The sequence below is a fragment of the Stegodyphus dumicola genome, chromosome 2, assembly GCF_044657685.1.
Source record: "Stegodyphus dumicola isolate Sdum_Otavi_A_Nest chromosome 2, ASM4465768v1".
NCBI lineage: Eukaryota > Metazoa > Arthropoda > Arachnida > Araneae > Eresidae > Stegodyphus > Stegodyphus dumicola.
Window position 1 is genome coordinate 245,602,187 of NC_140769.1, and position 14,742 is coordinate 245,616,928.

Below are 14,742 nucleotides of genomic sequence, written 5' to 3' on the forward strand. Positions count from 1 at the left end.
CAAAATCGGCGATGGTTTTAACAAAAAAATTTTTTTCTCAAATTTGGTGTAAAATCAAATTTGGCGAGAAACTTGGTGGCACCACTCTGGTCCAATCCGTGTATAACTGTAATTGGTCTGATCTCTATATGTAACTGTAACTGCATATGCCTTCCAGCAATTTCGATAAATCACACAGTGAGGATACATAGAATTCATTCAATTCATTGTTTTCATTGACGCATGTACTGGTAGGCTATTTCTACTTTTCTGTTCCTCTCTCGATTTAAAAAAAGGCCCTTTAAATATTTATTTATTTAAAAAACATTTTTTTCTATCTCTATAATGAATTTAATATGGGCCTCTTATTTATTTGTCTCATCTTCGTTATCTGACCTTTCATATTCATAGAAAAATGTGCAAAACATCTTCTTCAAGTGTCAAATGCTAAATTGCCCTTTGTTTATATACACTTTCTTTACACCTAAGCCTGATTTTTTGCGCGGAGGGCAGAAAGACGTCACAGGTGCAAAACAAGACATCTGTCTACTTTGTCTGTCTGAAGGCAGTGGAAATTTCTAGGCAGATGGAGGAAAACTATATAAGACCAGAGAAAGCATCAGTTCTCAGGTAGGTCAGAGTGTTGAGAGATCTCTGTGCGAGCTTCGCTCTTTAGATGTACTTTGCATTACACCGTATTTAACACTATTCTTAGTAGTTTGAAGCACTAATTACTGATTGTGCTCTGTCATACTGAGAGGAGTTGTACAAGTACTTTTGTGTAAACTTCCAGAACTATAAAGTGTATCTTTCGGGAAAATAAGTTTATTAAGATATCATCCGTTATGTGTGCATTTAATCCATTATAAACTTGTATGCACACAACAATATTTCTTTTCCATTTGAATCTAAGGTTTGGTAACTGCAAGACATTTTTGTTGGTTACACTTTGTGGTTCAAATATAATAATAACAACTAAACATCAAATTTTAAGACTGACAATTTTTTCAAATAATTCTAACATGTTTAATTAATCATTAAATAACTTACTTTAATGTAAACAAAAAATAAACCAATTATGAAAACTTTCTAAGTTTTCAGGGACATGAGGGACTAAATAATAAATTTCCCTTGGGAAAGAAATAATAAATATGAAAATAAATAAATAACATGGAACAAATAATAATAACAAATATAAATAAATACTTGGGCCAGATAACTTCAGAATATATAATAACAACCTAATCCTCTTTCTCTTGTTTGTTAAATTTTTCCTTCCTGCATGAACAAAAATACATGTGTTCATATGTAAATAATCGTGAAGTTCTTTATTTCTTTCTATAACATGACAAACAACATTCTTATTATAGCATGATTGTATTCAAATTCTAATAAAATTTGTAGCCTTGGAGAGAAATTCCTAGGAATTATCTTAATCACAGACTGTACACATTCATCAGTCAATTAGGTTATTTTTTTATTTTCTACTACGAAAAAAGCTGTTCACATATAAATGTTTATCCAAACAAAGTGATTATTCTTAGTGCAAAAATTCATAGCTCAGTTTATTTATTTTTTGACAAGTATGAATAAAAGTCAATAAAATCTTCAAATATCTGAATCCGATTTATATCATAATGTGAATTAATTAGCTGCATTTACAGATGTTCTGGTATGTTATTCACGTTTGTTTTCAAAGAAAGTGAAAATCATATAAGTTTCCATTTCAAATAATTAAAATCTTGAAATCTTAGTAGCAAATACATAGTTGAAATAGACTTAATATTTCTTTGCCCCTTTCCTTCAAATACCCAATATGAAAAATAAAGAAATAATAATAATAATAATATATATGTAATGTTTTTAGTTATTCAAACACATCGTGGGCGAATGGTGAGGATATTCCATTACACGTTCTGGCAGATGTTTGACGAAGCTGGGGTGACTGAAACACGGAGAAAAATGATGACTCAGGACTTTTCACTTTTAACAGCAAGCATATCTTTATTTTAATTTAGAGCAGTTGACTTTTTACAGATGAATTTAATCAAATAACTTATTCAGTAATTGAACTATTAGATATGACTGACTTTAATACGTTATAACGTTCTAACAAAGAAAGAGGAGCATAGCGGAAGCATTAGCACAACGAAGGCGAGAAGGCATTTGTGTAGGAGAACTTATGACGCAGCATTTATATGAAAGGTTATGTAACAGAGTAGCTTCTAGAAAAATGTAGAAAAACTTATGATGCAGCATTTATATGAGGAGGTTATGTAATAGGTGCGAATGTTCTAGAAGGTAGGAATTTCTTTAATGTTTTTATGATAAACGTTGAAGGCTCTCACCTTATGAAAAAATACATTTTTTTAATCTAAGTATTTTTATTTTTTCATAAAATGGAGTGTGTTTTTAATATTCATATGGAATGACAGCAGTTCCAAAAAAGCCAGTTGCCTCTACAGAAGGAACGGAGGTCTTTTCTACAGTAAATGCTAATTTGGCAAATCTTTTGGCCACTGGTGAAGAATATTAAATACCAGTTTGCTCAACTGATAAACCAATATGATGGAAATACTAGTATTTAGATAAAGTTGTGGAGTCTTCAAGTTTTGTAAAGAATAAGTAAATTTTAAATGTCTTAATAATAGTGAAAAATTTGAAATTGTGTTTATGAATGATGTTTTACAAAATTTTTATATTTTAAAATGCCTTCCTTGAAAAACATAATTAAATAATATGGAAATTTGCATCTTAAATTGTATTATTATAGAAATATTTTCATCAACAAAAATTGGAAACACTTTTATTTGAGCATTTACTTTGTGTAAATATTTGAACTTTTACCGTGTGGAACTATCAAGAACTTTACAAAATTTCATTGGACATTCTTATCTCCGAACACTAAAATGTGCAATTGTTTTAAAAGAGTGCAGTGTCTAAAATTATTATTAAATTTAAAATTTTATGACTTTCAATGAAATGTCAAAACTGATTCAAAATATCGGTCAAAATTTTATGACAATAATTTTTTGTTTAAAAGTTGCTATGTTTGTATTTTCAAAATTATAACTTTAACATTTTGCTGCTCTAATGCTTTTTCTTCCACCCTGCTCACCCAACTTTTCTTTTGAAGGGGGGGATATGTAAGATATAACAAAATATGATAGCTGTTTCAAAAAAATAATTGACGACCTCAAAATTAACATTCTAAATTTGGTAATCTGCCCTTAAATTCATCTCTTCTCACATGTTCCAGACTTTTCTATCGTATGTAACATTTTAATGCAGATGCCTCTTGTCCAATCAAATTAATTCTGTGAACTGAAACTTTCCCACTCCCAGCCTTCTTCCTATGAAAGTACTATAACCTTGCCTTTTTCCGCATTAGCTGTCCTGCTGGTAAGATGCTTTTCATCCATGCTGCTGCCGCTTACTTGCTTAAGATGACGTAGTACTTCAAAATGGGAGTTATTCTATTCAAATATTATTAAGAAATATCTTGTCTGAAAAAGGATGATTTGATATGCATGGAAAAAATAAAGATTGTGATTTTTCAAGATATGTTGTCCTAAATTGCATCATCATGCTTTCTACTCTGCCAACTTCAAGCCACTACTGTCTTCTCGGTCATCTATGCAGTATCGTAAGCTGTTGGGAGGTCCACTGCTTTCATCTATGCATTTGAAATCATTATATATATACATATTTTTTGTTATTCATACTAGTTATTTTATTAAGATTATATGGCTATTTGATATTGTAGTAAAAATTACACACACACTCAGTCATATAATAATAACAATAATACAATATATAGGTAATATTGTTTCCTTTACAACTCAATAGATGAGTTAGGAGGAAAGATAAGAGCATACCAGTACAAAGTTAGCAGGGGTTGCAAACTTATCAAGTATTTTCTAGATTTTTATATTCAAAAAGAAAATAATGAACACCCACAAACAATACATAGTTTAATTACTAAATAATTTGTATAACTGCATAGTTATGAGATGTGACTCTATAAAAACAATATACAACCAGATCCACCTTTTGGTATGGTGCAATGATATGTGTTATCAAGTTTTATAACTTGATGAAAAGTTTTAAATCACAATCTCTTATTTTAATATGCCCAATATCAAACAAAATATAGAACTTTTACATCTTTAAGAACTAGAAGACAACTCAGTTCTGATAATACAGTCTTTGCAGGTAAAATTAACACCAAATCAAGATCACCCTCGCTTCTTTAAGTCTGCAGAAATTACTTAAAATAGTAATCAGTCACAGGATTTGAAATAACATGAAAATGACAGATTACAATATTTTTATTTATTACCTCTGCAGTTTCACCAAGAATCCAATGACCATCAGGTGTAAATGTATCAGGTCCACTAACATATCTTTGAATGTCCACTTGATTTAAAATTGGCACTCTGATGCAAGCTTCCTCATATATAGGTTCTAAAAAATATATAAATATGTTTACATCCTTTTAAAATTATGTACAACATTATACAAATATATTAAACAAAAAAGAGTAACAACAAAAAACCTATCATATGAGTAACTAATCTTTATGTTGATAATGAAATGCTGTTTGGCTTTAGTGCTTTATAATCTCTATCAGATGTCAGACACATGATAGAAAGTTGTAGGGATAATATACAAATACTGATTTAGAAGCCAAACAACAAAAAATCAGCGTTATACTTTCAAATTTTTCACAGGACTAGTTTTGATGGTTTTACCGAACCATCATCCTCAGCTGCAAAAATGTAAATGAACGAGGTAAGATATAATGATTAGATAAGATAAGATAAGAAAGTCTGCACAGGAAACAATTTGCTGGCACCATCTGTTGATGAAACCAGAACTAAAACATAATTTCTTTAAAGGCTGAAGGCAAAGATGGATTGGAATTAGGGTCCTTAACTAGAACAGAAAGTTTTTTTTGAATGTGAAATGCCTCTAGAAAATCCAGTTCACCAATGGAAGATGTTTTTTGAATATTATTCAGCCTTTAAAGAAATTATATTTTAGTTCTGGTTTCATCAACAGATCGCGCCAGTAGCTTGTCTGCTGTCCAGGCTTTCTTATCTTATCTTATCTAATCATTATATCTTACCTCGTTCCTTCACCCTTTTGCAGTTGAGGATGATAGTTCAGTAAAACCATTGAAACTAGTCCTGTGAAAAATTTGAAAATATGACGCTGATTTTTTGTTGTTTGGCTTCTAAGTTAATAGTTGTTCAGCGTGTTATTGTATCTTAATTATACAAATACTGTTAAAGACAGCTGCATATATTAAAGTTTCAAATGTAAATTTCTCAAAAATATCTATTATGGTACAAAAATAAATGCTGGATTAAAATTGTCTGTTTCAGTAATGCTAAAATTTAATACCTATATTTAATAAAATTCAATCAATCAGACTTCTAAATTGAAATTCTATTTGGTATTCTAATTTTTGAAACATTCTATATATATATTATTCTCCTCTGTGAGAAAACAGTTAAACTTATTTTAACAACTTTTTTCAATATCAATGTCGCATATTGCAGACCTCCCCCTCCCACAATGATGTTTAGAAATATATGCAATATTTCACTACTTGGAATCTCTTTATTGAGGGTTCATATAAGAATTTAACTTTCATATATCTTTATTGGAAATTAATCAAAGATAGAAACCTACGTTGTTTCATTTCCAACCAGCAGTCTATAACCAATCATTCAAGAGATATTTAGGTGCCATCTGTCATCTATTGATTGAGCCATCTGTATGCAATTTTTTTAAAATTAAAATGGCTATAAGCTGTATTTCCTTAAACACTGATTTCAGATGTATACTTTCAGTTACAAAATTTAAAAAAAAAATAAGATAGAAAAAATTATGAAAACAATTTAAACAATTTAAATGAACAGCTACTTTAAATGTGAAAAATAATACAGTCAAAAGTCGTTAATCCGGACTCGTCGGAACTTCGGCGATTCCGGATTATCGATTTTTCCGGATTATAGATCATCAGTTTAAATCTGGTAAGATGGCATGCAAAAATTACAAAATTAAAAATATGAAACCGTAATTTATGAAATAAAGAACAATTATGATCTAAAGGGTATCAAAATTTACAAAAAGAAAAAACTTAATATTTATTTGTTTACTTTATTAAACATTTCCTTCAATGTAAGTTGCTTCGTTTCATGTGATAATACTTTCTCTTTAATTCTATTAAACAGACATAATTTCTTGTTTAGTTACAAAGTTCCGCTGTTCAAGTCCTATAATTGCTGTGTTGAGAATACCGACTAATTTGTCAATCGAAATGTTTTCGTTTTCAATAACCTCTGGGTCACTTTCTTCACTATCCGAAGCGAATTATAATGACGAGGAACTTGATTTAAATCATATCAAAGAGGGAGTACATCGAGATGAAATACTAAACTTAGTACGGAATTATAATCCAAATAAAATAAAAACATCTGCTCTGAAGATAAGGATAGTGTTGACAGATCAACTTCCAATCCGCAGTGTGAAATTGATAAACAGATTTCGGATTTCAAAACATACTTTCGCTTTGTAGATACAAATTACATATTAGTAAATATATATTGGAAATTCTATTTGACATAATCTTTCTAATCTATCATAATCTAATAATGACGTTTCTGCCCCCCCCCTGCCGCAGAGCAGCGTGAAATTGATAAACAGATTTCGGATTTCAAAACATACTTTCGCTTTGTAGTAAATATATATCGGAAATTCTATTTGACATAATCGAAAGTTCAAGCTTACTTTTGTAAAATTGCTCTAACAGTCTGCAAAAAATAATAAGTCGGATCCAATTCGAAGATTAAGGAACAACGCAATCTGCAACATTAACTGAATTAGATAACTTTAGCTTAGCGTATAACTCCGTTACACATTAAACGCGCATGCGCACAAACATATTCGCAGCCGTAAGGGTCTTACGCGCTCTCGTAAACGCGACGCATGCGCAGAAAGTTTGTAGCTTTGAGGTCCGGATTATGGGTGTCCGAATTAACGACTTTTGACTGTAATAACATAATGAATAATAAATATTCATATCATCTTCAGAGATAAAATTCATGTCAGTAAATTGTTCATTATATTAATAATTAAGGAAAATATATCCTGAGATTTCTTTGCAGATGTAACAAACTCTAGACATTTTTTCAGAAACCTAGATGGGAACCATCCTCATCCGAGGTACTATGTCTGCCCAAACAGCAGAGCAGAGTGTTCTACATTGTGTCTGTGGGAAAGAAATTGGAAGCTCCACCATTGAAGTAAAGATATGGAGATTTTGTCTGCTGAGGAGAGGTGTGACTGATGCCATTATGGCCCATGTTTGATATCTCTGAATGTGTAATTAATAAATTTATTCATGTTTTTAAATGTGTGTAAATTACAATTTATGCTCGTGTCTCTGCATTATGATAGTTATGTGATTAAAAGACTGATGCATCACTTTGGCTATTTTTCTTGTCTGTAGGATATTCATGATGTCACAGACTAAGGAAATAACATGTTTAATGATAGTTCCACTGAGACTAGCATGATAAGAGATGGAAGACATATGTTCTCCACAATATTTATTTCCAGACCTGAAAAAATAATTTAGTTAAATACTGCTTATGAATTAAAAATCAATTTGCAAACAGGAATAGCACATCAGTGCATAAAAGTTTTAAACACTCAAAGTGTTATTCTCAAAGTATCTAATGAGATATTTTTCTTTTGAAAAATAATACCTTTTGAAATTTCTTTTCTTTCTTTTGAAAGTAAAACACTTTCCTGTTAATAAGGAGCCCATCAGTGCATTGATGTTTTAAGTGTTGCAAAACATAATATCATGGTATAATCTAAACTGTATATTTTTGTGAACACATGGAAGCTCACCTGTGGAATATTGAAATTTAAATTCTATTTCAAGTCTTCATCCTGAAGAAACTCGATGTTAGATGCTTTCAAAAGAAATTATTTATTAAATTCAGGTATAACTATTGAGAACTTATTACTGTTTGGAAAAAAAAAAAAAAAATTGATAAGAAACATATTTGCAAAGAATGTTTATTCTTCTTTGAATTCTAAATGGGAATGAATTTAAAATGAGTGATGTTCTTTTAATTTTTTATTTATAATGTGAATAATTTAGTAAGAAAGAAAAAAATTGTTTTTAATGTATCTCTGATATTTTTTGTGCATACGATTTGTTAATAATGGTTTCTATTTATTAAGTTTTTATTTGTTCAATGGTTACTTTAAAAAAAAAATGGCATATTTGGGGAAAACTAAAAAAAGCGATTTATTCCTAGCTGTGACAGAACTTGGGCAAGCAACTTCGATAGATATGAAAGTAATAGATTTAAAACAAATAATAATAATTAGTAAAAATTATGAGAACGAGTTTGTTGAAAATTTGTTACAAAGTGAGAGGATAGAAAAAGAAAACTTGAGAAAAGCTGCAGTTAGAACTAGAATGCCTTAAACCAAAACAGAACACTGAATCTTTTAGGTCTAGGGGTGAAGCAGCATTTAATTAAATTCCAAATGTTTATGCCCAAGTTTAATTTAAAAAACTGATGATATTAGTCTATTCTTAGAGCCTTTTGAGAGACAAGCTAAAGTTCTACAATTGTCCAAGGATATCGCATTGGTGTCCTTCTGTTTGAGGTAAGTAATATAATTGCTAAGAAGCCTGAGAAACAGGCTAGAGATTACAAACATATTAAAGGTATAAGGGAACTCGTACACATTAAAACCTTTAAGATCTTCAACTATTTGACTATTGCAAGAATTGGGATAACTTTGAAACTTATTAACTTTAAAGATAACTTTAAAAGCAATTAATGTCAACTTTTTACAGCTGATTACATAATATAGCTGCTTTCCGAACTAGTAACCAGAAAGTTTGTGTTGCCACAAATATTTTCATAATTTAATCTGTTTTTTTGACAAAGTTTTTTATGCATTCACGTCATGTTTCCACCTTGTGCACAAAGTTTAAAACATTCTGTTGCATAATTTAATTCCATATTTAATACATGGCTTTTATAACATTTGGAAATTACTGTGAAACAAAAATGCTAATAATTTCATGTTAACTTTTTATTTTATAAAATGTATTGTTGAGTTTATAAAATGTATTTTATTAAAAAAATCTGTACAGTTTTCGTGCATAAAATTTTTTAATATTAAAATATACATCAGATTTTTGGTTTAGTTAGAAGGTCGTGTCCATATATAAAGAATTCCATCAAATTCCAAGTATGTACCATTAGCCATTTTTAAAATATCATGCACGCAAGGTGGAAACATGACCTGACCGCATAAAATATTTTGTCACAAAGCAGATTAAATTATAAAAATATTTGTGGCAACACAAAATTATAAAAATATTTGTGGCAACACAAACTTTCTGGTGCTTAAAAAATTTAAGTCTGCAGAAATTTCAACATGTTAATACTCAGAAAAATCTGGATTCTATGTGGTATGATTTTTTTTTATCATGAACTTAAAGACATTTTTCATCATCAGAACATGATGCACACTAATGAACCCTGCTTCACGTGGAGAGCTTACAGCCAAGTATGCACATGGTTATTATCAGTGAAGCTTTATTTATCTAATTGTGAATTTCGATGAAAGAAGAATTAGACTGTGAACCTGTTTTTCTTGGTTTGGTGATATCTACTAATTTTTAGATCCAAAAATTTACACAATATGCTATGAAAGAGTTTTAAACAATTCCATTTTTTCTGTTTTATGCCAGCAGACAGGAACAGACACATTTCTTTTTTAGAATGATAATGTACTCACTCAGAAAGCAAAGATCTTAACTGGGTTTTTGAGGAAATGGTAATGAATATATTCAACTCTCTGGCCTCAAATCCTGATCTCAGTCCAGCTGAACTCTTTGAAATGAGTCTGAATCCTAGTATCAAGAGAGACCAAATTTACCTTAAGTTCTCAACCTTTTTGCCCCTAAGAGCACATTCTAAAATATCTGTTGGACAGCAGGCAGCATTTACCTTTTCAAGGCGAATTTATAATATGATAGAATTATTAATATATGCACATAAAAAAAAGACATCGGTTGCATTTCGCTTTGTGCTGGTATCTGTGTTGGATGCAATTTATATTTTTATATTTCATTAAAAATGAGAAAACTCAGAAAGCAAAGATATTGACTGGGTTTTGAGGAAATGGTAATGAATATATTCAACTCTCTGGCCTCAAATCCTGATCTCAGTCCAACTGAACTCTTTGAGATGAGTCTGAATCCTAGTATCAAGAGAGACCAAATTTCCCTTAAGTTCTCAACCTTTTTGCCTCTAAGAGCACATTCTAAAATGTCTGTTGGATGGCAGGCAACATTTACTTTTTCAAGGTGAATTTATAATATGATAGAATTATGAAAAAAGACATCGGTTGCATTTCGCTTTGTGCTGGTATCTGTGTTGGATGCAATTTATATTTCATTAAAAATGAGGAAACTTTCACGTACAATTTAATTGAAAACTAAAACATTTTTATAGTGATTGCACAGTGGCGAGCACACGTTAAAATGTTCAGTGGGCACCATGATGCCTGCAGACATATAGTTGCCCTGCCTTAAGCCAATACAGACTTGCTCATCATGCTACAGGAAGAATGGCATAAAATAGCAGCAAAAATGTACAGTCTTCCTAGGAAAATCCAATAGAATATCTTTCTAGGAAAGAAAAGGCTGTGATAGAGGCAAATGGTAGACCCACATTGTTCTGAAAACTATCCGAGCTTCAGGTTAGATTAATTATTTAAGGTGAGATACGTAAGGGCATCTGCTAAGAGAAGGGATAGTTTCATGGAAGACTAAGAGAAACTAGCTTGTCTTCACACGAGCCAAGGGGAAACAAACAAACAAACAAACAAACAACAACAACAACAACAGAAAAAAAAAAAAAAACACTATGAAAATGTCCATGCAGCCAACCAACATATGAGCTTTAAATAAACAAATTACTATGGATGCTTGGTTTGACAGTGTAATGTAGAATGGGTATCAAATGATACCCCATCATTTAAAAATTTTCAGCTCTCCACATATGAAAAACTCAGTCTAAATCTAATATATTTATTTGATGATGGCTATGTATGCTGACATCTTTAGTAATTAATCAAATTTTTAAGAATGACAACATCACGATTGCATAAAATATATTCAAATCTACTTACTAAAATAGTTCCAGTCAGATGATAATTCTTGAAAAGAAAAAGTTTCGGGTATTTTTTCCGTAAATAATGGCCTAGCTTCCTCCCGAAAACCACCAACAAGGAATCCATTATCATATTCACGACAGTACAATCTAGCATCATAATCGCGAAGAACTGTAATATATTTAAAAAAAATATTAAACACTTTTTTATTCAGAAAAATTGGCTTATCTCATGATCTGAAGGTAAGTAATACTTATAATAAAATACTTTTTTTCTGCAAAAACTCTTACAATTTGACATATATTTTCATGCTAAAAAATATGAGAGTTTACACTTTTAATATCAGGATTTACTTATATAAAGGCATGTGTTTTGAATGTACGACAATTTTGAAGTACAGTTTTTGAATAAAAAAAAGCTATGCTAAAGATTTACAGTTTCTCGCAAATTAAATCAAAATTTCCATTAGGCTCAGGATATTAAAGATTTCAAAATTTAACAATTTTTCATTTTGTCGACTTTAGCAACTGAGTGGTTTTTACATTTCAACGAAAGAAGAAACAATTCTCGTTAAATCTGCAACAACAAAACTCAAAAACATTTATTGATACATAAATTCACAATAATTTATTTTTAAAGATGGTATTGAAAAACCTAAATTACACTTACTTGGTGTTGTAGGAGTTACACCAGGAACTGGTCTAGTAATAGCATATGCATTTTCAGCAGGATGTACAGGAACACGAAAAACAGGAATACAATTTAGACCAAGAGGTCTAGTCCACTACAAGAATATTTCCCTAAGGTAAGTACGCAACTGAAACTTCAAAATCACATCCAATCATACATGTAAAGAAATATACAGTGAACTAAATACTACAATAATCGTAAAAGTTTACGAAAAAATAGGTACATTTTCAGTAAAAAAAAAAAAAAAAAAAAGCACACAAATTTTCTTAAATACTTGTTTTTATCAAAGTAAGAAAAATAAATAATTTTTTAATTATTTATTTTCAAAAATAAATTTAGTACATATAATGGGATTAATGCTTTTTTTAACAGCAAAAGTTTAAAATTTTTTAGTAATAAAGCTAAAAATCAAGCTTTTTAATTTTAATAAACTTTATAAACAAACCATATTTTTTGTACATTTGCTTTACAATTTTTTCTTTATTAACATTATACAAAACCTAAAATAATTTATTATATAGTTATATATTTAAAAATATAGTCTGAAAAAGTTCTAGACATTTGCAAATCTTTTAAATTAAAAAGATTTGATAAATATAGTATTTACAGCCTGTTCTTATACAAAAAGTTTATGATTTATGAATACCACTGCTTATATTCACTATTTTAAACTATGAAAATTTCTATATTAGGAATATATAAATAGTTGCATTGTGTGAACTCGTACATATATTATGTAAGAAAATGACAAAGAATTGTAACATACCATTCCAGTGCATAATACTAAGTATTCACAATTAATGACACCTAAATTAGTTTTGACACCTGTTACTTTTACTCCATTTGTTAATATTTCTAAGACTTTACAGCCTTCAAAATATTTAACACCTAAAAGAAATAGAATATGGATTTATTATTATCAGGTAGCAATTTGATATCTGGAATAAAACTTATGCAAATGTCACCACTGAATTATATATATATAAGAAAAATAAACATCACAATAATTAACTCTCTTACAAAAATGTAATTATGGGTACATCAACACACACACACACACATATATATATATTTAAATTAACAAACAGATGTGCACATATGATAAAAATCTTCTTAATGGTTGTAATTGACAAATTCTAGAATTCCTGTATTTTACATTGTATTTCATGCATTATTTATAGTTAAATTAGATATATTTTTAAGTTATATTTTATATTAAATTAGTAGATATTATGAAGATATAACAGGATATAAATGTTGATGATATTAAAAGTTAATAAACTAAATCATAGATATATAAATATAGTCTGCCAGTTAAGAACTACCATGAAAACAAATTTTGCATACAAGACATTTAATTCTATAAATACAGAAAACAATATATTCACATTACACATGGGAATTTTGAATAGATAAAATAATGTTTATATTCACATTATGCATAAAATGTTCAATTAATTAAAATGAGAAATTGTTCCTTTAATCTCAAAAATAACACCATACATATGCTTTCTATTCCCCCCCCCATTTATATAGTCTAAACTAGAAGTTCAACATTTGAGGGGAAAAAATGCTATTTGACAAATAGAGAAATATTAACTATGTAACTAGATGTAACCTATTCAAATTGGTAGCATGTTTTGCATAAAAAGTTTCTAATTTTCCTCAATTAAATCAATTGATTTAATTTCTGCACAAACTTAAATTTGAAGGGAAGAAATTTTAAATCCTGTAATTTGAATGCCTAATATAGAAGCATACTTTGATACAGAATCACAAAGACTGTTTTGACAGTTCACATATATTTTTTTATTACTGAATTGGTTGACTTAAAGTTCTCTATCATAATAATACAATATCTACAATTAGAACTTTTGACTGATAGATACTTAAAAATGCAAATGAAATTTTCATTACTTTTGAGTCACTACTAAAAAAAATCTAGGCCACAAAAGCCTGGTGCTACATTTCTACAGTTTTACAGTAAATGGAATAATATTCTGTGGACCACTGGAGGCCAATGATAATGTTATCCTTTCTCCCAAATATTCAGCCAAACTAAAAAATTTTAAAAGCATACATTTTTTAGATGCTCTTGACTACATTAAAATTTAGATTTTTAAAAGCAAATACAATAATCAAATGTATACATTTGTGTTTCTTGTAAATTTTATTTTTTATAACTCATGGTGATTGAAATAGAAATATTTCTTGCAAACAAATCAAATTTTTCATAAATTTTATCAATAAATATTTTTTCATTCAAATCAATAAAAAAAATTTCAAATCAATTTTGGAAAGTTTTTTAAATTAACATAAAAATATACATAATTACAATAATCAGAACAGAAACATGCCAAAGTGAAACTTAAAATTAGTAAAGAAACAACCTTATATTTGTCTAAATGTATGGCCAAATAGAGTACAAAGTCCAAAATCTGGATGTCCATTATCAGGAATGATCTAAAATCCAAACCTCAAAACCAACAACGTCTTTCTCGTAGGCTTTACGCATGCACATTTGATTTTCCCCTCCGCGCATAATAAAACATCTGGAGAGTTCCGATTCTTAATTTCACTTCGACACTAAATAAAATACCTTGTTATTGAAGAAACAATCATTTTAGCATAAATTTGTACGATCAGTAATTCGGCTTAGTTGCTGTGTATCTGCTTTGCCACACATCTCAAACCGAAACATTCCACATAGATACATCGTTGATCTGACGCTAACCTGGTGAATTATTATTAATTTTACTTTCCTTTCATCACCGCATGTTTATCAAAACATGACAACTCGAGTAATAAATCATGTAGCGATGCCTAAACAATTTTTTTATGTTA

The 14,742-nt window shown here is 29.4% G+C and overlaps 1 protein-coding gene across 2 annotated transcripts in view; it reads right to left on the minus strand.

Annotated features, from left to right (window-relative positions):
• LOC118180131 (pyruvate dehydrogenase phosphatase regulatory subunit, mitochondrial-like) overlaps positions 1–14,742 on the minus strand; it is a 69,204-nt gene that overhangs the window by 34,627 nt on the left and 19,835 nt on the right. For both annotated transcript variants that reach the window (XM_085811978.1, XM_035349274.2), the window contains exons 6-9: positions 12,665–12,786; positions 11,878–11,992; positions 11,227–11,379; positions 4,322–4,446 (exon numbers count right to left, since the gene is read on the minus strand). In XM_085811978.1, the coding sequence (XP_085668104.1) occupies positions 4,322–4,446; positions 11,227–11,379; positions 11,878–11,992; positions 12,665–12,786 (515 nt within the window). The remainder of the gene's footprint in view (positions 1–4,321; positions 4,447–11,226; positions 11,380–11,877; positions 11,993–12,664; positions 12,787–14,742) is intronic.